The sequence below is a fragment of the Monodelphis domestica genome, chromosome 2 (genome assembly GCF_027887165.1).
Source record: "Monodelphis domestica isolate mMonDom1 chromosome 2, mMonDom1.pri, whole genome shotgun sequence".
Classification (NCBI taxonomy): Eukaryota; Metazoa; Chordata; class Mammalia; order Didelphimorphia; family Didelphidae; genus Monodelphis; species Monodelphis domestica.
Window position 1 is genome coordinate 477565335 of NC_077228.1, and position 26059 is coordinate 477591393.

General features: G+C 38.4%; 1 protein-coding gene across 4 annotated transcripts in view; it reads left to right on the plus strand.

The window, feature by feature from the left end:
- Positions 1 to 736: 736 nt before the first annotated feature.
- EEIG2 (EEIG family member 2) overlaps positions 737 to 26059 on the plus strand; it is a 76768-nt gene continuing 51445 nt past the window's right edge. For all 4 annotated transcript variants that reach the window (XM_001381882.5, XM_056819159.1, XM_056819158.1 and 1 more), the window contains exon 1: positions 737 to 890. In XM_001381882.5, the coding sequence (XP_001381919.2) occupies positions 742 to 890 (149 nt within the window). In that variant the 5' untranslated portion in view covers positions 737 to 741. The remainder of the gene's footprint in view (positions 891 to 26059) is intronic.

Genomic DNA, 26059 nt, shown 5'->3' on the forward strand with positions numbered 1-26059 from the left:
TACAGAGGAAGCTTTTCTTTGGTTCCCCCTGCTATTTTTTTTTTTTATGTTCTATTATAACCCAAAGAGAGGCACGACACGCGACGTACAGAGTTACGGAAGGTTATTTTTCCCCAATCTAGGAGTCCGCCTGCGCCCAATTCCCTCTCTGCCCTTCCCCCTTCAACTCCCCCTCCCTCCTACCCTGGCCCGGCCCCGCCCCGTCCCGCCCCCGTGGCGTTGTCCCCTGCGGCCGCTTGGGGGCGTTGTCCGGGCCCAGTGAGAGGCGGCGGCGGCGGCGGCGGCTGAGGCTGAGGCGGCCAAAGAGCTGCACCAGCCTCGCTGTCCGCCCGCCTCCTTCTTTCCCTCTCTCCCTTCCTGCTCCGGGTGGCCGCGGCGGCGGCAGTTATTGGCGCTCGGAACGAGAGTCTGCACGCACACACGGGCAGGGTGGCCGTGGCCGCGCCGCGGGAACTCGGGGCGCCAGCTCGGCCCCTTTCCGCCGGAGCCCCGGGGCCAGGCGGAGTACCCCCTACGGGTGGGCGCCTCCCCGGGGCCCGTCCGCCCCGAGCGCCTCCGCAGCTCCAGCGGCCCGGGAGGCGGAGGCGAGGGGCGGCCGCTCCTCCTCCAGCCCCACTCCGGGCTCGAGGAGCTGGCAACCATGGGTCGGGGCTGAGAGGAGGATCCCGGGCGCTGAGGGGGCGCCTGAGCCGCCCCTGGCGCGCCCCCTCCCCGCCGACACCCCGCCTGGCTTCCCGGCGAATGGCTTTCATGATGATGAAGAAGAAGAAGTTCAAGTTTAAGGTGGACTTTGAGCTGGAGGAGCTCTCCTCGGTGCCCTTTGTCAACGGAATCCTCTTCTGCAAGATGCGGCTGCTGGACGGGGGCAGCTTCTGCGCCGAGTCTTCCAGGTGACCCCTCCCTTCCTCCCTGCTCCCACCCTTCATCCTCTCCTTCCTTTACTTCTTCCTTCCTTCCTTCCTTCTTTCCTTCCTTCCTTCCTTCTTTCCTTACTCCTTCCCTTCCTTGCTTGCTTGCTTCCCTCCCCTCCTTCGTTCCTTTCCTCCTTCCATCCCCCTCCTTCATTCCTCCCTTTCTCCTTCCGTTCTTTTCTTCCCTGATCCTTTTTCCTTTCCTTCCTTCCTTTTGTGGTTCTTTCCTCTCTCCTCCCTACCTTTCTCTTTTCCTACCTCCCGCTTCCCTCCTTGCTTCCTCTTCCCCTTCCTTTGCTCCTTCTTTCTTCCCTCCCTCTTTTCTTTCCTTTTTCCCTTCCTTCCATTCTTCCCTTTTCTGTTTTCCTTTCTTTCCTTCTCTTCTTTCCTGACTTCCTCCTTCCCTTCCTTTTTCTCCCTTCCTTTCTCTCTATCTTTCCTCCCTGATCCCTACCCTTTTTCCTTTCCTCCCTAACCTCTCTGCTTTCCTCCCACTCTTTCTTCTTGCTCTTTTCCCCTCCTTTCTCTCTCTGCTCCCTTCCTCACCCAATCTCCAGAGAGCCTCCTTCTCCCTTAGAAGCTGTTTTTATACACTTTTTTTGCTCCTTTTTTTCCAAGTCCTTTTCCAAGCTTATGCTCTCTCCTTTACAAGCAGCTACTTGTACTACCAAGAGAGATGCTTGTTATCCTTCTTCTTTCCTTGTCCTTCACCCAAGAGAGTTACATGATACAAAATCTCAATTACTGACCCTGGTGGTGGAATGGAAAACTGTTCCCGGAGTCAGGAGGACTTGAGTTCAAATATAGCCTCAGACCTTGACATTCAGACAGTGTGACCCTTGGCAAGTCACTTAATATTTGTTTGCCTCAATTTCCTGTAAAATGGGAATAATAACACACCTAACTGACATGAGAAAATATTTGGTGAAACACTGGACTTAGTGCCTGGCTGAAAGTAGGCACCATTTAAATGCTTATTACTTTCCCACCCACTCCACTTCTGTCAAAAGCACTCAGCAACTGAAATTCCCCTTTCCCTGGAGACCAGCTTGACATGAGTAGGTAGTCAATTTACCCAAGGCCCATGGAGTACATGGCATGTTTATGCATTATGTAGTAAAGTCAAAGCATGGTTCCCAACTTGATGGGGCTTGTAATGCTGTTTTCTGTTCCCCCTGCTTTAAAGTCTGCCTGGAAATCCAAAGGCCTGTCTAAACTTTGACCACTGGTAATAATCATAATTGAATTTTTGTGTTGTGTGTGTTTGGGTGGTATTGTGGATTTGTAAGCTCAGGAAATGTGAAAAACCCAGTCTATGTTTGAGTCAAAGATATCCTCACAGAAGTGGCAACAATTTTTATTGCATTCTTTTATCCTACAGCTACTTTTTAAATTATTCACTAATACTGATCAACTTTGAAAGGCTTTGAAAGGTTTATTAATAGAACTCTTTGAGTCTTTAGTCCTTTACAGTTCTGAATTTTCTATTTCCTAGACTTGTTGCATAGTGAGCCTAATCCTGTTGTGTGCTTTTAGAGAATGAACCATTATTATTTGATTGTGGGGTGGAGTGAAGCAATATGCTTTTAAAAGTCTGAAGAATTTCCAGATTTGAAAGAGATAGAGAAGCACCTAGTTGATAAATCAACCAACTGCCTAGGTGAGGTTTCTTTATTAGAAAACACTGTACTAAAGAATGAATCTTTGTTCTTCAGCTTGGGAAGAACAATTAACAGCAACTGTTTATTTTTCTTTAAACACTAGTCTTTTAAAGTCTTACTTTCTGTCTTAGAATCCATTGACTCTAAGGCAAAAGAGTGGTAAGGGCTATGTAATTGGGGTCAGGTGATTTGCCCTAGGTCACAGAGCTTAGAAGTTTCCAGGCCAGATTTAAACCCAAGTCTTCCTCACTGGCTCTCTATTCACTGTGCTACGTAGCAGAACACTGGGTTTGGTCCAAAAAGATTTAGTTTTCCTTTACTTGTAAAAATTTGTAGAATGGATGAAGAGCTGAACTTGAAGCTATGTAAGACCTGTATTTAAGTGCTCCTCACACATACTTATTGTGACTCTGGGCAAATCAATTAACCTCACAGTGTTCTAAGACTGAAGTATCTGACATGTGGCACTCTATACTTCCTCCTGCTACCCACATCCATCCAAGATACCTCTCTCTCTCCCTCTCCCCACCCCCCTCCCCTTTCATCCAGCTAGAAGAATAGGCTGTGCTGCCACCTTCTGGCTAAAGCTTGACAGTTTTAAACACACTTTCTTCCTAATCAGCTTATTTTTTTATGTTTACTACCCATATGACCTTGGGCAAGTCATTTGTCTACATTTGAATCATTAATAAAATGAAGGAATCAAATTAGATGTCATCTGAGATCTCTTCCAGTTCTAGATATATTATCTTTTATGATTATGCCTAGACACACACCCTCTCCATTTTTCCTTTGTGTGTTCTATTTTTAATTTGTCTTCAAAGATCAGTTTTTATTTTAACCTTAAGCAATCTCCTCTTCATGGAGGAAAACATATCTTCTTTCTATAGTGGAAAGAGGTCATGGTTTGGAGTCAGGACCTAGATTTAAATCTTGGTTCTGGTGTTTTGCTGCCTATGTGACCTGATGTAAGTCATCTGACTGTTGTCCAATTTTTAGTTTCCATATGTGCAAAATGGGTATTAAATAACAGAAGTATTTCTATTTGAATTCTATTAAGCAGTGGTCTCCTCTCCTAATTTTTGTCATGTTATCTTGAGAAAATATGATTTCTTTACCCCCTTTTAGAATTATTACAGAATAATTCCTAATTAAACCTGGTTTCCTAAAAAAAAAAGTACTGAAGTTAAGTCAAATATTTCTTATTTTATATTGTTCATTTTCTATTTCCTAGTGCTGCAACAAAATCATTTTTCTACTAATTTTAATTGCTAATATATAGTATTTCAGCTTTATCATAGATTAAATAGAATTTAAACTGGACTAGTCTAGAACCAAATCTTCATTTTTAGAATGATTTCTTTGGGGAAATGCTTTCAAAACTCTAAACAACCAATTTATAAGTGAATTTTTGAACATGGGTGTTGTACAATCACTGTACTCTGTACCTATCTTTGCATTTATAAAATTATTTTCTTTTTTTAATTTATGTAGAATATTTTTCTATGTTTACAAGATTCATGATTATCGCCCCCTTCTTCCCTCTCCTCCCAGAGCTGACAAGCAATTCCACTGTATCATTGTTAAAAAACTATTTCCATGTTATTCATATTTGCAGTAGAATGATCTTTTAAAGCCAATATCCCAATCTTATCCCCATCAAACCATGTGACCAACCATATGCTTTTCTTCTGCATTTCTACCCCCACAGTTCTTTCTCTGGATGTGGATAGTGTCTTGGGATTATCCTGGGTCATTGCATTGCTCCTGGTAGGAAAACCTGTTGCATTTGATTGTACCATAATGTATCAGTCTCTGTGTACAATGCTCTCCTGGTTCTATTTCTTTCGCTCTGTATCAATTCCTGGAGGTCTTTCCAGTTTACATGGAATTCCTCCAGTTCATCATTCTTTTTAGCATAATTAGTATTCCATCACCATCAGATACCACAATCTGTTCAGCCATTCCCCAATCAATAGACACCCCCTCATTTTCCAATTTTTTGCCACCACAAAGAATGTGGCTATGAATATTTTTATACAAGTCTTTTCCCTTATTATCTCTTTGTAGTACAAACCTAGCAGTGGTATGACTGGATCAATTGGCAGGTAGTCAAAAGACTTTTTAAAAAAGCCCTGTGGGCATAGTTCCAAATTGTCCTCCAGAATGATTGGATCATTTCACAACTCCACCAGCAATGCGTTAGTATCCCATTGCTGTCATATTAGCCAATCTGCTAGGTATGAGATGGTACCTCAGAGTTGTTTTAATTTGCATTCCTCTAATCAGGAGGGATTTAGAACACTTTTTCATGTTTTTGTTGATAGTTTTGATTTTTTCATGTGAAAACTGCCTATTCATATCCCTTGACCTTTTGTCAATTGGGGAATGGTTTAATTTTTTGTAAATTTGACTTAGTTCCTTATATATTTGGGAAATTAAACCTTTGTCAGAGAGTTTTGTTATAAAAAATTTTTCCAAGTTTGTTGCTTTCCTTCTAATTTTTGTTTGCATTGGTTTTGTTTGTACAAAACCTTTTTAATTTATGTAAACAAATCATTAATTTTACATTTTGTAAGTTCTTTATCTCTCACTTGGTCTTAAATTCCTTCCTTTCCCACAGATCTGACAGGTATACTAATCTATGTTCCCTAATTTATTTATGATTTCACTCTTTATATTTAAGTCATTTACCCATTTTGGATTTATCTTGGTATAAGGTGTGTAAGATGTTGATCTAAACCTATTTTTTTCCCATACTGTTTTCCAATTTTCCCAGCAGTTTTTGTCAAATGGTGAGTTCTTGTCCCAAAAGCTGAGATCTTTGGGTTTATCAAACACTTGCTTGCTGAGGTCATTTACAAGTCTATTCCATTGGTCCATCCTTCTGTCTCTTAGTCAGTACCATATTGTTTTGATGACCACTGCTTTATAGTATAGTTTAAGATCTGGTACTGCTAGACCCCCATCCTTCACTTTTTTTTTTCATTATTTCCCTTGATAGTCTCGGTCTTCTGTTCTTAGAACATTGTTTTCTACAAAGTATTGCAAGCAGGATAATTATCAGAAGTTTTTGATAAAATCAACAAATACTTATTAAGAATTGATTATATTCCAGGTACTTCTCTAAGAACTAGGGATACAGATAAAAGCAAAACCAGTTCCTGTCCTCCTAGAACCTACCTTCTAATCAGAGAGACAACATTTACATAATTATATATAATAGGATGCATTCCTAGAAGCTGGAAATTTAAGAGACAACTGTGCAGGGGTACCTCTTGAACTGATTCTTAAAGATAGCCCAGGATTTGAGGAGCCAATGATTATAATGGGGAGCATGGGGGACTGACAGTGCAAAGGCCTGGAAATGAGAGAAAAGGTGTTGTGTGTGACAAATAACAAGCAGGCCAGAGTCATGTTAAAAAATTAGAAATATACAATGGTGCCAGGTTGTGAAGGGATTTAAATGAGCAACAGAAGAATTTATATTTTCTCTAGTGGTAGCAGGTACACATTGAACTTTGATTGGGAGGTTGACATGATTAAGCCTAGGCTTAAGTGAATTTTCACTTTGGCAATGGAATGGATGAGTTGGAATGATGTGAGACTTGAGAAATTCCCAATTAGAAGACTATTGCAGTAGGCCACTCAAGAGGTGATGACTAGGTAAATAAAGAGAAGAGGATGAATACAAGAGATGTTGTAGAAAAAGAAATGAAAAGGTTTGGCAACTGAATGGAAATGTGGGATGATCTAGGGTGAGGATTTGAGGATGATAAGTGTGTTGGGACCCTGGATGAATGAAAAGATGGTGGTACCCTTCATAGGAATAGGTAAGTTTAGAAGAGAGGTGGTTTGGGAGAAAAGATTCTGTTTTGGAGTTTGAGATCCCTATGGAAAATCCACTTTGATAGAATGATAAAATACTTTTTAGAAACCAGCAAACAAAACATTTACTACACTCAGAAACTTAAATTTTTAATGGGGGAGGACAAAATAAGAGAGAGGAGCAGATTTTAAAAAGAGAGATTGGAAGAGGGATGACCAAAGTGTACTCACTTGGGAGCCTGTTGAAGGGATTTGGAGAAGATACCTGTAGGGATTGGCCCCTATAAAATAGGGCAAAAAGCTCAACTTTCCAATTTGGGTGGGGGGTGAAAGGAGGTTGATGGCCCACAGAGAGATTCTAAGACTGGTGAAATGAGGAGTAGGGACTATTACTCTTATGGGTGGCTAGAACTAGATAAATAGATGCAGTCATCTGCATAGACTACTAATCATCTGCCTAAAGATGATAGTTGTGCTTATAATCACTAGCAGGAGGGTTTAGCTGGAAAACTGAGGAGGGCCAGGGGGATTGGGAAACCCTGTCGATGAGAATGATATGAGCAGATACTTAGCAAAGAGGCTGGTAGAAGAACCACAAGGAACAGTGTCAGGAGAACTCAATGAGGAAAAAATACCTAGGAAGGAAGTGTGGTATTGCTGTAAAGTCAAGAAGGACAAGGACTGAGAAATGGCCATTTGGTTTGGCAGGTATGACAGTATTGGGTCACTTTGGAAAAAACAGTTTCATTTGAGGTCAGAAATATTGCAGAGGGTTTTGAAGAGTGAGCAGAAAGGAAGTAAAAGCATTGGGGTGTAGCTTACTCTTTCCAGTTTAGCTGAGAAAGGAAGGACAGCTACACAATAGTGGCTAGCAGACATGGTACTAATCTGGAATGAGCATTTTTTAAGGATAGGAGAGATGGTGGCATATTTAAGCAGCAGGAAAGGAAAGAGGAGATAGAGGACAGGGTTAATAATGGTGGAGACCATCTGCTGGGGAAGATAAAAAGCCAGAGGTACATGAAGAGGGCTGGACCAGAATAAAAGAGACTGTGGGGAGTGATGTCAGTGAAGTATTAGAGGAGAACACAAAAGGGCCATCTCAGGAAATGTCCTCCACCTTTTAGTGAAGTTCTAGAATGCATACAAACTGCTGTGTGAGGAGTTCACTCTCACCCCAGAATTTTGTCATATGAGCTCTATTCATCTCAGGCAAAGCTTTTACTGGAGTTATCAGGGAGAGGTGGCCTGAGCTGATGGAAGTGGAGCTGCCTTCCCTGGAGTACTGGGGGATAGGATATATATGTGTGTGTGTGTGTGTGTGTGTGTGTGTGTATATATTTTTTTTTATTTTAAACCCTTACCTTTTGGCTTAGAATCAATACTATGTATTGGTTCCAGGGCAGAAGAGTGTAAGGACTAGACGATGGGGTTACTTGCCCAGGGTCACACTAGGAAGTGTCTGAGGATTTGAACCTAGGACCTCCCATCTCTAGGCCCAACTCCCAATCCACTGAGCCACCCAACTGCCCCTGGATAGGATATTTATAGAGAAAAAGTCAAGGTCTACACAGGCAAGAACTAATGGAATTTCCCTGATGGCTGTTCATTGGAGGGAGCCAGGTGTCCAGAGAAGTACTGCTGGCCTTGGACTGGGCCTCAGGCCAATGTCATTTGGTGCCTGACTCTTGGTCCCAGCCCCCATAAAAACCAGCACTATGTAATTTCCCAGCTTGTGGGAATTACACAGTACTTTTAGTAAGCCTCAGTTTCCCCCTCAGTAAAATATGGCTAGTAATACTTCCTACTTTACAATGTTGTAGTGAGGAAAGTGCTTTACAAAACTTTAAAATGTTCTACATACTGGGGGCAGCTGGGTGGCTCAGTGGATTGAGAGTCAGACCGAAATGGGAGGTCCTGGGTTCAAATTTGACCTCAGACACTTCCTAGCTGTGTGACCCTGGGCAAGTCACTTAACCCCCATTGCCTAGCCCTTACCACTCTTCTGCCTTAGAACCAATACCCAGTATTGATTCTAAGATGGAAGGTGAAGGTTTAAAAAAAAAAAAAGAAAATGTTATACATACAAGTAGTAATTCTCCTTGTGTCACATTGTAGAGTCTGTAGTTCTATACATCCATCTGGGCTCTGAAACCCTAGTTCGAAAACTGAGAAAGCTTCTTTGGAATGGGCAGCAAGTGAATGGGGCTGCGCCAAAAGTTGTCAAAGCCATTCCTGTTGAAGTAGAGAATATTGGAGATGGAGGTGGATGAGGAAGGATTGGGGTTCTCTCTGAACCACTTCTGTCTCTTAAGCATGCCCTCCCCTGATCTCTGCCTGGTGGTAGTTGTAGATTTCAGCCTACTGAATATTTGAGTAGATCATTAAGTAGTACATTTCTAGGGGAGTTTCCTTGATTAAAATTACCTTGCAAGTATTTCCTTGATCCATGTAATGAATATTAGGTAATGCTAACTAATTTCAGAGGGTTATTTTTCTCCTAAAAAGATATATTTTCAAATATTATTAAGTATTAGTTCATATGAAAAATAAAGACGGAAAGGCATTTGTGATTTGGGGATTGATTTTTTTTTATAAGACTTATGATTTCATTGTTTTAAAGGGCCCCAGGTAAGGGAATTCCCTTTATTAATGCAGATCAACATCTGTTCTACAACTGAAATCCTAGAGAACTTCCTGAAAACATTGAAAAGTTACTCTAAGCAGTGCCCTTTTTAATGTCTCCTGGATTCAGGAAAAAGCAGGTGCAGTTAATTCATTTTTTCATGTTGATAACATATAGTTGAAAGGAAGCTTATAAGTAATTAATAGAAAGATGGCCTTGAAGAAAGGAATGCCAAGTCTCAAGTCCTGCCTCTAGTACATAATGGCTGATGGTGACCCATATCACCACCCAGTGCTCAAGACCAAGGGTATCAAATACCAAGAGAAAAGAAGGGGTACTTAATCTTACATAAGGATCCCTGGGGGTACTGTAACCTAGAAAAAATATTAATATGATCTGTTTATGCTCTGTTATATGTTTTATTTTGTTAAATATTTCTGAATTACATTTCACTCTGTTATGGGTGGGCCCTATGCTTGACACTTCTACTCTGGACCATTTTAGACCAGTGATGGTGAACCTTTTAGATATGAAGTGCCAGGCCCTTCCCCCACCTTACCACCACCACCCACTGAGTGCCATGCTGGGGGTCCCCAAGAGACCACATGCTATGCCCCCCCTTTATCCCACACAGGGGAGAGAGGAAGTACTCCCACTGGGCTGCTGGGAGGAGGAGTGGGGGATGTGAAAAAATTGTCATTAGGCATTATGGAGATGGGTAGGAAAGTAGTTCTGCCCAAGTCCTTCTCCCTTTCTAGTAACAAACCAGATTGGGGGGGGAGGTTAGCCATGTGCCCACAGAGAGTGCTCTGTCTGCCATCCTTGGCACCTGTGCCATAGGTTCACCATCACTGCTCTAGACTATAATTGCAAAGAAGGTTCTCTCCTTCATTGGTAGAAGTTTCCTCATCCTGGACATTCTTTATACCAATGAAATCATAAGTTTACCTCCTATCCTCTAACTTGCAATTATATAATCTAATAATTATGAGATTATATACGAATATAATTTAATGATCTTTCTCTTTTTTGCTCTTTTTATTTTATTTTATTTTTTGTTTTGTTTATTTTATTTTTATTTTACTTTTTTTGGTTACAGTACTCACTTTATTTCCCTCCCTCCCTCCCTTCCACCCACCCTTCTCGCAGCCGACGCATAATTTCATTGAGTATTACTTGTGTCCTTGATCAGACCCTATTTCATTCAATGATGTTGTTTGCACTAGGATGTTCATTTAGAGTCTACATCCCCAACCATATCCCTTCGACCCAGGTATTCAAGCAGTTGTTTTTCTTCCGTGCTTTTACTCCCACAGTGTTTCCTCTAAATGTGGATAGTGGTCCCTCTCTTAGATTCCTCCAGGTTGTTTAGGATCACTGCATTGCCACCAATGGAGAAGTCCATCACATTCGGCTGTACCACAGTGTATCAGTCTCTGTGTACAATGTTCCCCTGGCTCCGCTCCTCTCACCCTGCACCAATTCTTGGAGGCCGTTCCAGTCCCCATGGAACTACTCCACTGCACTATTCCTTTGAGCACAATAGTATTCCATCACCAACATATACCACAATTTGCTCAGCCATTCCCCAATTGAAGGGCAGCCCCTCATTTTCCAATTTTTTGCCACCACAAAGAGCACAGCTATGAACACTTCTCTACATGTCCTTTTCCTTATCCCAGCAGTGTTATGGCTGGATCAAAGGGCAGACAGTCTTTTAGTGTCCTTTGGGCATAGTTCCAAATTGCCCTCCAGAATGGTTGGATCAATTCACAACTCCACCAGCAATGAATTAATGTCCCAACTTTGCCACATCCCCTCCAGCATTCATTACTTTCCTTTGCTGTCATGTTAGCCAATCTGCTAGGTGTGAGGTGATACCTCAGAGTTGTTTTGATTTGTATTTCTCTGATTATTAGAGATTTAGAGCACTTTTTCATGTGCTTATTAATAGTTTTGATTTCTTTAACTGAAAATTGCCTATTCATGTGCCTTGCCCATTTATCAATTGGAGAATGGCTTGGTTTTTTGTACAACTGGTTTAGCTCTTTATAAATTTGAGTAATTAGACCTTTGTCAGAGGTTTTTGTAATCGAAGATTGTTTCCCAGTTTGTTATTTCCCTTCTGCATTAGTTTTTTGATGATCTTTCTAATAAATGGAAACATTATGTTAACCAACTATCTTCAGAGACAGTTTTTTAAAACCCCCACCTTCTGTCTTAGAATTGACACAAGTGTTGTTTCCAAGGCAGAAGAACAGTAAGTACTTGGCAATTAGGGTTAAATGATTTGCCCAGGGTCACACAGGAAGTGTTTGAATCTAGATTTGAACTCAGTTCCTCCCAACTCCAGGTCTGGCTTTCTTTCTACTGTGCTACCTAGCTGCCCCCAGATGTTTCTTTCTAAGTTTATTTATACTAGTTGAGGCTGTGGTTTGAAAAAAACATTTCACATTCATTTCTCTACCAGATTAATTGACGAATATCTCCATGGCCATTTTATGGGTCCCTGAGTTTTATGTAGCTTAGGGAAATGATGTCACACATATAGCTCCCAAGAAATCCACCTTATCCAGTCATAGTTGGACTAACAGATGGCCCACAGATGTAAAGGGTTGTATTGTTTCATACCGAGGTAAACAAAAGGAACTAGAACTTCTTATATTCATGCCAATCTAAAAAAGTAAGTAGGCCTCAGATTTCTTGGAATATATAGTCATGAATAGATGAGATAAAGTGTGAGCTGATTAATATTTAACAATCAGCTGGGGAAGAAGGAAAGAAGTCAAGAACACCTTTTTAAGTTTAATCTTCACTATTAACATTTTCTTCATTACTTTACATTTAGACAGTCAACAAATCAACAATAAATCAATTATTAATAAATCAAGCCCTGATTTGTAGTGCTTGACAATTTCCAGTGCTCATCTTGGAAAAATTAACTAGTAGCTCCAGCCAAAGTCTAAAACCGGCCAAAGACAAACTCTAGCACAACACTGAGAAAGTTAAATGAAAAAATGGGTAGTTGAATTGAATTTAGAGTTAAGAGCTATACTTAACAAATATTCATCAGTTACCCTAGGTTTCTCTATCTAGATATCCTCCCTCCTGAGTGTAGGGGCCTGATTAGAGATACTTTAGTGAGAGTTTTAGGAGTTATGTATTTTTTCAGGATCCCCTATTTGGGGGTTAAATTTTTGGTTTTTGTATTTTTGGTCTATTTATTTGCTAATGGTTAAAATATAATTCTTTTTAGCTTTCACGTGTAGCTGTGGTTAAGTACATGTGAGTTTGGGGAGTGTCCAGGAAGCTAATGTGCACATCTGTTTATTAGATCTTTTACTTTGTAAACAAGCTGTGGACCCTTTTCTTCTCCCTTCAGTGTTTTCCTTGTGAGGTTTTAACTCTGAATATTAAATGTTTTTAAAACTGTCTTCTAAGAGATGAACAGTAGGCAGATGTCAGCCATTTATGCCAAATACCTTCTGTTCATGCTACCATAGTTCTTTAGTAATCATATAAGAAATTAAAAATCCACAATTCATACTATCCTCTTCTAGCATAATAATATGTAAAAATGGCATACTTTTCTAAATGATACTCTATGAGAATTGGTTCAGATGAAATTATGTAATACAGTTGACTAGTTCTACAAAACTGATCTCTTTAGATTTACCCAGAGCCATTAGGTGTTAAAGCATATATGTACATATAAGGTGCATTAAATACATTAAACAGATGGTGACAAATTAATATCATTTATTTATGGTCACTTTAAAAGTGTTGGGGTTTTTTTGTTGTTGTTGTTTTTAATTTTGCTGAGTAACTTTAGTGGACTCCAAGGCTCCTTGCTCACAGATTGGAAGATTTTCTTGTTCGACCTCATCTTTTCTCTTTACTTAAAAGAAATAAACTTTCTTGATATCACATTCATTTATGAATATCTTTTTTCTCCATCACCAAATAAGCCCTTGAAACAAAGAATGACAGTAAGCAAAACCAATGAACACAGGACTACAACAATGTATGTAACATCTGTACTTTTAACCCTCCTCACCCCTTTACTGAAAGAAAAAGAGTTCCTCTCTCAACTCTTTTCTACAACTAAGCTGTTAAAGCAAGTTCTCTCATTTTACAGACATGGAAATTGTTTTATAGAGGACAAAACCAAATCTTAGAAAGGTAAAGTGAAGGGGCTTGCCCAAAGTCTTACAGTTAATTAGTAATTGGCAGGGCCAGGGCTTGGCTCACCTTTTATCAGAAATAGAGTACATCTTAAAGTTCTAGTCCATCTTTACATATTATTATGCTAGAACCTATAAAACTGCATTTTCCACTACTTAATTGAATTTGTTGTAGTTAACTAGCATAATGAGATCATGTGTTTTCTACATTATTATTCAGTCAGTTGTATAATTATGAATTGTGTATTTATATTCCTTTCTCTGTGTGTGCCTCATGATGGTCTTTATAGTGTTTCCTAGCCATCCTATCCAAGACCCAAGTCCAAATTAGCCATATTGGATATTAATTTCTCAGAAGCATATACCACCCAAAGGAGGTACTAATGTACTTTCAAATCATAACAGCATTGTAATAATAAATGTGATTAGCATATATTACATATTTGGTAAAACATTATATTGAATTAAATCAAAGAATTTTTTCAACATCAGTATTTTGAATAGGGCCAGCCTGGCTTTACTGAAAAAGAACACTTAGTACTGAAGTTAGTTATAATAGTCATAATCATCCTTATGATTGAATTTATCTTTTTCAATTTCTGGAGTAGTGATCCAGAAGAAGTAGCTTTTTATAATTAGATGAGTCTCCTTAATTATATCACTTGAATTGAACAGGAATTATAAAGTACCACTAAAACTAAACCAAGTGCACTTTCTATTATTTCCCAATTATGAATTGCATATAAGTTAAAGAACTGTAATTGTGAACTCTACTAGCAAAAATCTAAAAAAAAAAACAATGAACACAAAGAAAATAATTTCCATATACAAAAGTAGAATAGAAATAAGATATATGAAACCATAAATCTCTTATGTAAAATTTTCTTTTTTAAGTATTATAAATTCAATATGTCACTTTTTCAAACTGTCCTACTTTTTCAAACTGTCCTACTTGTATCCTACTGGCCTTCTGTTCTCTTCATCTTCATTTTTCAAAATGCTTCAGTAGCCCTTTTTTTGTTTCTTCTTTTTGGCAAAGACTGTCACTAGCTTTCCTCTCCCTTCCTATCCTCCCCCATGTAAAAAAATAAAAGAATAACTCCTCATAATAAATAAATATAATTAAACAAAACATATCCATAGATGTCCCATATTCAAAAATATGTCTTATTCTACATCATGAGTTGAGTATCCCTCTCTCAGTGAGTGAGTGACCTGCTTCTTTATTGGTCCTTTGGAATTGTGGTTAGTCATTGCATTGACCAGAATTCTTTAAGTCTTTCAAAGTTGTTTTTCTCTCTAATATAATAGTCATTGTATAAATTGCTCTCCTAGTTCTGCTCACTGATCAGTTCTTCCAAGTCTTCCTGGTTTTATCTGAAACTGTCCTTTTTGTTGTTTCTTATTGTGCAATAATATTCTATTTGGATACCATCATTCTTTTAGTTATTCCCTAACTGATGGGCACCCCTTTGTTTTCCTTTTTTTTCCCCTACATCAAAAATAGTTACTAGAAATATTTTTGTGTTTGTGGGTCTTTTTTCACTTTCTTTCATTTTTGGATTACAGAATGAGTAGTGGTATTATTGCTGGGGCAAAGAGTATGCACAGTTTAGTGACTTTCGCATCATAAAATTTTAAATTGTTATCCAGAATGGCTGTACAAATTATAACAAATAGTGTTGTGTACTTGTGTTCCAATAACCCTTTCAGTGTCATTTTCTCCTTTATCTTTCCCAATGATAGCTCTGAGATAGGACTCAGAGTTTTTGTGTTTCTTTAATGAGTGATTTGGAACATTATGACTATTGATAGTTTGAATTTCTTTCTTTGAGACTTAACCATTCATAACCTTTGATCATTAATATGGTAACAGTTAATTCTTAAAGGATCTTTCTTTGGATAGGAAATATGTCTTAGATTTTTCCCCCTTTCTATGACTTCTAAAGGCACATTTCCTAAGAAAACGGTGCATTTTTATATCAAAATGTTTTTTTAATCCTATATATATATGAGATCCTACTTGCTTTATGTCTTATTTTTCATATCACTTAATAAAAATTTAATGCATTCTCTTTCTGTATTTAAATCTAATACTTGGCTGCTTTGAAAAAATGGTCAGCTATTCAATTGCTACTTTTAAACAATGTCCCTTACAAAATGGCTTATATCCAAGAGTTATTTTGTCTTAATGAAAAGGATAATAAACCTGTAATACTGATTTTTGGACTTTAACATACTCATTTAATTTCATTTAACTGACTCATTACTGGAATATCTTCTAATTAAAATTTCATAATTTTCTTAGTTCAAAGGCAATCCATTTTAGAGTGAACTAGTGAATTCTGTAGCAATTTGAAAGGATTCCAAATTTTATGTTTTATTTATACTTTTTTTCTAGGCAAGCCCAGCCCTAGCTGAGTATGGTTTTACACTCTTCCCCCAGCTCCCTCTTTATTCTGCCTTCAAATATGTTTAGTAACCTATGGTCTAAAATTTCTATCTTTTGTCATTATTTAGGCAATACATTACTTCTGGAAAACACTTAAAATATTACCCTAGGACTTCATGATGGCTTCACTATTGTTTCTGACCTGGGGAGATAGGACCAAGAAAAAAAAAATCCTAAAAAAAATAAGTCCTGGTAGGACATTGGGAAAGACTGAGAAGAAATTTATCCTAGGGTTTGTTTAAATACACATTGACTTTTTGAATCAAATTGGTCAGCTGTTTAATTAAATTAACTCTGGTTAATTTGTCCAAGGTCACCCTAATTCTTATTGTGCCTTTCTCCACTTCATGTGAACTAATTATAGTCTATAAATTTTCTTAGAACTGCCCAGGGGACAGTCAGTAGATTCTGATTTGTCACCCATTTTCAGTACATGTGGGCTATAGACCTCCCCCTTTCAAGTGTAAATGGGGTATATATACTCTTCTGGTGATTTGTTAATCCCATCTTCACAATATATAGCTATAGCCATTAATAATAATGCCCAGCTCCCTTCCAGTTAGGATTATGCCAAAACTGACCTCTCCAGCAGGATTCCCTTACCAGAAGAAACCTTCCCTAAATTCCCAAGGAGACTTTTAAGATGACTATGAGATGCTCGCTATAGATGAGTTATCTTTCTAGTAGAATGTAAGGTCCTTGAGGGCAGGAACTGTGTCACTTTTGTGATCATATTCCTAGTACCTGGCAAGTAGTGATTGTTCTCTTCAAGTGTGTTTTAAAATATTTTTTAAAGTGAATGAGTTTAATCTTGAAGCAGGGTTTTGAAAAAATATTCTAGAAACCTGCCCCTTGAAGAGGATCATCCTAATAAGTATGCAAGTAATTGCATTTTCAAAGCAGCCAAAGGGAGCAGAAACCCTGTAGAAAAGGAGAGTCATAAGGTATTCACTCCCATAGTATGCCCTAATCTGTCTGTTTTGGCCAATAGAGCTAGATGACTAAGAAATGGAAATCACAGGGGAAAAAGAAATAGTTCTTTCTCTTGCAAATAAAGTTGTTTTGATCTTACTGGTTAATAGGATATAGTTACATATTTAATTCTTTAGTAGAGCAATTAGATCTAGGAAAACAATACATTAGAAGGAAATAGTTTACTTGTATTCTGGCTCCTTTTTTTTTTATTACCTATAGATAACATCCAAGTCTTATCCTTTAAAAGCCCTCACTATATTGCACTACCTCTTCTAATTATCTTCCCATATCTCCCCTCCCCCCATTCCCCTTTCTCAGCCAAACTTGTGTTTTATTTTGTTTTTTAATCCATACCTTATATCTTTCTGATACTACTTAGCGGTTTCAAGGCAGAAGAGCAATAAGGGCTATGCAATTGGAGTTAAGTGACTTGCACAGGATCACATAGGAAGTATATGAGACCAGATTTGAACCTGTGACCTCCCATCTCCAGGTCTGGCTTTCTATCAGCCAAACTCTTATGAAAAAGCTGTCCTCATTTGGTGCCTCTACTTCTCTTCCTTTCTTTTTAACTCCCTGCTGTTTGCTTTCTTTCCTCAATACTCAACTGAAACTGCTCTCCCCAAAGTTACCAGTGATCTCTGCATTGCCAGTTCTAATGGTCTCATCTCAGTTTTCATCCTTCTTGACCCTTCTGAAGCATTTGATCGTATTGGCCACCTCCTCCTAGTCTTTCTCTTCTTTGAGTGTTTGCAACATTGCTCTCTTGGCATTTCTCCTTTCCACATAACTGCCTCTCAGTCCCATTTGATGGTTGATCCTCACAATCCCAACATTGAGGATACCCATAGTTCCATGCTAGGCCTTATTCACTTTTCTCTACACATTCTCACTCTGGGCCCTCATTAACTAATTGGATTCAATTATGTTCTTTGTGCATATGACTCTCATATCCCTTTATCCAGCACTAGTATCTCTCCTGAGCAACATTGTTAACTTCCTGTTAAATATTTCAAAGTGGGCATGTTGTTGGTATCTCAAGCTGAACATGTCTCAAATTGTCATCTTTTCACACCCAAACTCACCCTTCTTCCATATTACTTCCTTATTACTTCAGCAAGCATCCCCAGACAGGTCACAACCTCAGTATCTGCCAGTGACTCTGCACTTCCAAACCCCCCCCCCCCAAATGTATTCAATTGAGCCTCCAAATCTTGCTTTTTTTCTTAATATCTCTCGCCTCAACTTCTTCTTCACTCACATAGCCACCACCTTAGTTTAGATGCTTATCCCTCTAACTATAACCACCTCCTTTTTGGTCTCCCTTACCTCAGGCATCTCTCCACCCCAAACATCCTCCACACATCCACACATCACAAAAGTGATTTTTTTAAAAACATAGATCTGATTATACACATATTTCTCTCTCCTCCTTCTCAATAGCCTCCATTAGCTCCCTGTTAGCCTCAAGAACAAATGTAAACTTTTAATCTTCTCACCAATATATCTCCAGTCCACGAGAGATATGGAAAGCATGCTTATTAAATTTGAAGGTGACAAGCTAGTAGTATAGGTTGCAACCACCAGATTCTGCCTTGCTGAGCTACAATAATGGATGAAATGTAATGAGAGTTAAAAGACAAATTTTACAAGTGCAAGATGATAAAGGACATTTCTCCACACAGCTATCAAAGTGATTTTCCTAGTGTGTAGGTCTGACCATGTCACTCCACTACTCAGTAAACTGTGATGACTCACTATTACCTCTAGGATCAAATATGTACACTCGCCTGTTTGGGATTTAAAGCCCCTCACCACCTAACTCCATCCTACTTTTCCATACTAATTACATATTAGTTCTTTTCATATATACTACAGTAAAGTCTAACTGATCTTCTGGCCACCCTTAAATGTGGCAGTCCATCTCCTGATCTTCCTGAAATACATTCTTTCCTCACTTAAGCCTCTGAGAATCCCTAGTTTCTTAAGACTCAGCGACAAAGTCTTTGTGATAACCCCTACCCGCCTCCTGTCACTCCCTCACCCCTAACTGCTAGCACCTTCTTCCAAAACTAAATGAATTTGCAAATTAGTATCTACTTCGAACTTTTAAAACATTATATAAATGCTAGCTATCATATGCATGTGTACATATGTTTACACATACTTTTTTTTAACCCTTACCTTCTGTCTTAGAATAGATACTGAGTATCAGTTCCAAGTCAGAAGAGCAGTAAAGACTAGGCAATTGAGATTAAGTGACTTGCCCAGAGTCACACAGCTAGAGGTCACATTTGAACCCAGGACCTCTCATCTTCAAGCTTGGCTGGCTGTCCACTGAACCCTCCCATATTTTTTATGTGTCCTCCAGTTAGAATGAAAGTTATTTGTGGGCTATTTGTTTTATCTTCATAGCTCCAGCAATTAGTACAGTGCCTGACACATAGTAGAAGCTTAATACATTCTTATTGATGAGGTAAAAATCTGTATCAAAACCAAATTTGCAGGAAAGAGTCCAGTATAAGACAATAGTGTATGTCTAAACTGGTATATGATATGGTAGCCTGCATTATTGGAGCCCAGTGACTAAAGAAGGAAGGTGATAGAGCATTTTTTTTTTAAACCCTTACCTTCTGTCTTAGAGTCAATACTGTGTTTGGCTCCAAGGCAGAAGAGTGGTAAGGGCTAGGCAATGGGGGTCAAGTGACTTGCCCAGGGTCACACAGCTGGGAAGTGTCTGAGGCCAGATTTGAACCCAGGACCTCCTGTCTCTAGGCCTGGCTCTCAATTCACTGAGCCACCCAGCTACTCCTGTGATAGAGAAGTTTTACTCTGCCCTGGCTATACTACATAAAGTGTATTTTGTTCAGTTCTGGGACTTACATTTTAGGAAGGCCATTTCCAAGATGGATTCCATCCTGGAGAGGAGAACTAGGATTAGTAATCTGACCAGGACATACAGTGGTGGGTTAAAGGAATGGAAAATCTTTAAACTAGAGAAAGTTATGTAAAGTTATGTGTTCAGATATCAGTGAAGTGGTTAGTGATTAGAAGAGTTAGAGATAGAGGACCAAATGAGGGAAAATTATTTTCCTGCCCACTCTGATATTCAGTGATTCAAATTAAGCATTTGCTAAGTGCCAGATTGTGCTAAGCACTGAGGAAATACAAAGAAAGGAATCGTATTTTTCTGCCCTCAACAGTTCACCATTTAAGGAGGGGAATAGCATGCAGATAAATTATATCAGGAAAGGCCTCTTGGAAAAGAGGGGATTTGAACTGTATGCTGAAGTAAGGAGGCAGAGGTAGGGAAGGAGAGTATTCTGGCACAGTGGGATACCCAACAACAAGAGACAGGAGGTGTAATATCATGTGGAAAGAGCAATAAGCAGGTCAGCCTCACTAGATTGTATAGTCTGTGAAGGAGAGTAAAGTTTAAGCCTGGAAAGGGAGGGAGGGAAAGAGGCTGTGGAGGACTTTCAGAGTCAAAGAAAGGGTTTTCTAGTTGATTTTGGAGTTATTGGGGACCTGCTGGACTTTGTCAAATAGGAAGGTGGCCTGGCCCTTTAGGAAGATCACTTTGGCAGTTTAGTGGAGGGTGGATTAAAAGAGAGATTGAGGCAGGGAAAAACTATTGCAAAAGTCTATGTTGTGAAGTGATAGAGACTTCCCCCAGGGTGATGGCCATGTCAGAGGAGAGAAATAACATGCTGGAGATGTTACAAAGAGAAAAGTGCTGACCTGGACCACAGATTGGATCTAGGGAGTGAAAGAGAGTGAGGAGTTGAAAACAATACCTAGATTATGAGCCTAGGTGACTGGGAAGGGGGCCAAACCCTCAACAGAAATAGGAAGGTTGGAAAGGGGAATATTTAAGATGGGAAAGATGATGAGTTCAATTTTGGAGTTTGAGATACTTCAAGGGCATTCAGTTCAAGAAGGGTAAAGACATTTTGTGACAGGGATCTGAAGCCCAGGAGAGAGATTAGGGCTTGATATATAGACCTGGTTAATAATTGAATCCACCGGGGCTGCGAGCAAGCAAGCTAATTTAGAGGAAGAAGAATAGGCCCAAGACAGACTTTTGGAATATATCTATGGTTAATGGACATGATCTGTGTCAAAAACCTAGAGGAAAGAATATCTAGAAAGAGAAGTGATGACAGTGGCTAAGGCTGAAAAGTGATTAAGAAGATCAAAGATTGAGAAAAGGGCACTAAATTTGTCAATTAAAAGATCAGTGGTAACTGGATAGAGAGAAGTTTTGGTAGAATGAGTCAGAAGCTGGGTTACAGAGTTCAGAAGCAATTAAGAATGAATCCTCTAATCCAGTACTCTTTCCACTACACTTCTTGCCTCTCTGACTTCAGCAATTAAATCTCAAAAAATTTAAAATAGAAAGTTTTTTTTACTGAAAGGAAAATTGGGTTCTAGACTGTTTTTTTAAAAAATCTTAATTCTTGACAGTCATGTTATTTTTAAAAGGTTGCACTACCTATTGAAATATAGTTATTGTTTTTTTCTTTATTCCAAGCTCTCATTGAAAAATATATTTTCACCAAGCTAACTATAAAATTACTTAGGAGTATTTTTTATGAAATTGCTCATTAGAACAATCCCTGTTTTGTTAGATTTTTTTTTGTTAAAATGTAGTTAGAATCCTAGATCAATAAACTACATATATTGAGACCTCAACTTAAAAAAGCTGAAAATGAAGAGATACTTTTTAAAAGGTCTGAAGGGGGTGGGGGGCACTGTGGGAGGGGATCCACAAATACTGTGGTAATGATAGAAGGGGGGAAGTATATATGCCTATTAGATTCTCATTTGACCTTTAAATCCTGATATTCTATAATGATTAGATTGTGAAACCCTGAGCTAAGCTTATGTCAAGTTGATTACCTAAATTATTCACCAAAAAATTGTGAATGAAGATATTCTTGGTTCCCAGACTTACACTGTGGACTACTCGGAGACCAAGGATTCACATGAACAAAAATAAAAAACATCCAATAAACCTGGGTCAAAGTAATATACAAGAAGGTAAAAAATATTGCAGCACTCTTCCAGGAGGTTCCCTGAAGTTTCAAGAATTCCCTAATAATCTCCTAAAGCTGTCTTTTATAGCCTCCTTGTACAAAGGGTCAACACCTGGTGACAAAGTTTAATCAAACCTAGGTCTGGTCAGATGCTTTTCATTTCACCATAGCCACTCGTTAAGCATGGGGCTGAATTTAAGCCTCTCTAGATATCAACGTCTCCTATATGTCCTTTCTCTTCACTCACAAAGCTTCCACCTATAATGGTTATTATTGTTGGAATTTTGACTAAGTAAGAGAGTTATTTAGAAAAAAAAAAGTGGTAGCCAACTATTTTCCCTAAGTCCGGAAAACTGTTAGCAGCTTTTAACAATTTTGTTTAATTGGAATGTTAGTAAAAAGAAGGAAATATGGAAGGGAAAGAGTTAAGGAGACTACCTAGCCTACCCTAAATGCTGATCTGGTGAAATGAAGCTGCTCCCAACAGAGCAACAGAGTTCCAATCTCCACGTGGGAATCCTAGTCACTCACTAGCAATCTGGGCAGGATCCAGGCAAGGTCTCAATGAAGAAAAACCCTCATGAGCTAAGCTCCCCAGGCAGCAGTGAACCCAACAAGAAAGTCCCTGATCCCAAGAAGCTCCAAAGCCAAAAGTCAAAGTCCCAAAATAAAAAACTACAGTTGAAAGGCCCAAAACTCCAAGTTGAAGTTGAAGTCCAAAAGCCCAAGGAACCATCCCCAAAAGAAGAATTCTAAAGGAGAAGTCCCTTGGACAGGGAGTTCAGGACTTTTTATAGTCCTTTTTCTGTGTCACTTCCTGCCCCTTCCTCACTTTATGGGAACCAATCACAGTCTTTCAATTTGCCTAGCACTGCTGGGGGAAGGGAGAGCACTGACCTCTGGAGTTGTCACCCACTCTAGCAAGTGACTTGCGAATTCCCATACTTAGTGACTGGTAAGGTACTAAGTAGGGGTACTTAAGTTTTTGGTTGATTAACTTAAAAGTTACTGATTAATAGACAAAGAGAGTTTGATTCACTCTTCACACACCTTAGTTCTGACTCTCATCACCTCTCACGTGAATTGATGTAATAGCCACCTCATTGTGGTTTCTTTGCTTCAAGTCTTGCCCCACTCATATCATTCATCCTCTCCACAGATGCCAAAGTATTTTCCTAAAGTGTAGGTTTAACTGTATCAGCCCTTTTACTCAGTCAACTCCAGTGGCTTGTTGTTGACTATAATTTCTATTTTTACACATAAGTAATACACAAATTATGAATAAATTAGTATACCCTTATTAGAAGTTGCATTTTCAAACTTTTTTACTAGTAAGACCATGCAATCACAAAAGTATGGATATTGTAGAGAGAAAACCAACCTCAGGGCCAAAAAGACCTGGGATCAGGTCCCACCTTTAGCAGACTAGCTGTGTAATTCTGGACAAGTCACTTTAGAGAGGCTTCAGTGATCTCTTTCCTAATTCAGAGGTGCAGAAAAGGTCCCCATCTGCACTAGCACAAAAGGTATCTCATCTGGGGTTCTGTACACCAATGTAATCACAAATATCAATGGGGGGAGCCTAAAATATTAGTAATATTTATATCACCTGGATAAATCAGAACACTTTTTATTCATCCATGTTCAAAACAAAAAGAGTTCAGGTTCAAGTAATTGTTTCAGCATCCTGTATCTCATGGCTAGTATATTACCAATCTATTCTTATTCATGTAAAATAAGATGAATCCCTGTAAAGTGAGTTTCTTTTCCATTCATATTAAGAACCATCTAGTTCTTAAAAATAAAATGTAGGTCAGCCAAGTCATTAATAAGCAAGTCTTTACATCTTTTTCATTTTCAGGGAAGGTATATTTTAAATTGGAAAATTTAACAAAGATATATCTTGTAAATTAATTATCTGAAACCTTTTTTAAAATGCAGTTATATTATCTTTACTTCGGAGTATAAATTGTAGGACCTTGCATTGATTTATTTAGAATACTTTTTAAAATTATCCACCAAATATGAAATTTTTCAGAAGTAATTTTTTGCTATAAATTTGTTTCACCTTTACTAATAACATTAGAAAAATTTCATATATGAAAATGGGTCTTGATCAATGACACATGTAAAACCCAGTGGAATTGGCTAAGGGAGAGGGGTAGAAGGAGAGGAGAGAAAGAACATAAATCATGTAACCATGGAAAATATTCAAAATTAATTGATTAAATAAAATTTTTTAAGAATAAAAAACATGAAAAATTTAAGTTTATTTTAACTTAAATAGCTCTCAAAGTACTTTGGCATAAGGAGGCAAGAGCTTTTCAGAATAATATAGAACTACCCTGTCCTGGCCCCATTTCATCTTACCTCTCAATTTCTTCATCTTTGAACTGTTAATAATATCTGACTCACAGGATTATGGTGAGGATAATGTGAAATTAAAGTTTGCAAAAAAATTTGCAAATCATAAAATTCTACATTAATTTTAAAATGGAAACTAATTAAATATTATTATTTTTAGCTACCAATACAGCACTTCAACTTTGCTCTTTTTTTAAAAAACTCTTACCTTCCACCTTAGAATCAATACTGTGTATTGGTTCTAAGGCAGAAGAACAGTAAGGATTAGGCAATGGGGGTTAAGTGACTTGCCCAGGGTCACACAGCTAGAAAATGTCTGAGGCCAGATTTAAACCCAGGACCTCCCATCTCTGGGTCTGGCTCTCAATCCACTGATCTGCTCATTTTTTTGTCTTGTACTTGCTTTATGGCCAACAGTCTACCGTTTTGCAGTCAAACATTCTTAATAATGTCTTGTATATTATAAAAGCTAATTGTAATATTAGCATTTTTTTAATTAGGAAAATAGATCTTAAAACAAATTGAATTCCATAGTGAGTGACAAGAGTAGGGGGAGGAGGAGAGAAAGAGAGAAAGGGAAAGGATGAGGAGAAGAAAAAAAGAGAGTGCATGATCAAGAGAGCTGGGAGGAATCTCAGAGTCCATCTAGTCACCCAGCCCTCTCATTTTATAGATGTAGAATTTGGAGCCCAAGGGGGATTGTGACATCTTCATCATCATGATCATTATCATCATCTTCATCAAATTGTGATTAAATCACAACCTCCCTCAGGTCCTAGTTTCCTCATCTAAAAATAATAATTATCATCATCATTATTCCAGTTGGCATTCACAGAATTTTAAGGTTTGCAAAGCACTTTACAAACCTCATTTGGCCCTCATAACAACTCTGTAAGGTAGGTGCCACTATTATCTTCATTTCACAGATGAGAAAACTGAGACTCTGGAGAGGTCTTGCCTAGGGTCATACAGCTAGTAAAGTATCTGAGTTGATATTTGAATCATGTCTTCTGACTCCAAGTCCAGCACTCTAGCCATTGTATCACATACTAAGCAGCAGAAATAGAATTTGAACCTAGGTGTTTTGACTCCAGAAATGTACATATGTCTGTATTTTTCAACTTTCCATTTAACATTTCCATTATAGGATAATGGTCCATATGATTTAGACCTGAAAGCAACCTTAGAAATCCTCTAGTCCAAACCTCTCATCTTATGAATGGGGAACCATAGCCCAGAGAGGGGAGAAGTACCTAGCCCAAGGTCATCCAGGTAGCTCTAAAATTTAATCATTCATCATAATAATGCTTTGAAATCAGTGATTTCCCGATTCCTGACCAGGCAGAACTAGATGTGTCAATCATGAGGACCAGCCTACTTAAGTTAGAGAAGGTTAACTTTAAGACAATGACATTTTAGGCAGCAACAGGTTAAAGCAAAGGCCATCTGCTTTGGTAAATGAAGCACCTACCCCAACAAAATCCAGATGACTGTAGTTAGCAAAAAAAATGATCTGGTTTTAGTAACAGGCTTGGCTACCAAGGCCTAATAAAGTACTAATAAATGTTGAACAGCCAACTATTCCACGCCCCCCCCCAAAATATATGTGACATTTTAAAAAATTTAATCTATATTGTTTAACATTTTCTCCATCACTTTCTTAAATCTAGACATTCAAAAGAATAATAAACCAAGACCTGACAATAGCATTTGCCAATTTCCAGGGTGCAGATGCTTACATTAAACATTTAGTAGTCTTCTTCTCAAAGGTACAAGTATCTATATAAAGAGGTGTTAAATCACTACCATACCATCAAATTATACTCCTTTCTATACTACCTTTATATACTATATATACTATATATATACTTTATATACTACTATACTAAACTACCATCAAATTATACTTCCCTAACTACCTTTTTTAAATTTTATATTCTTAGATTAGTAGAAAAGTCCCATTAAGGAATATTAACTTTGGAGCATATTTTGGTTCCAGAACATCAATATTAAACTAGA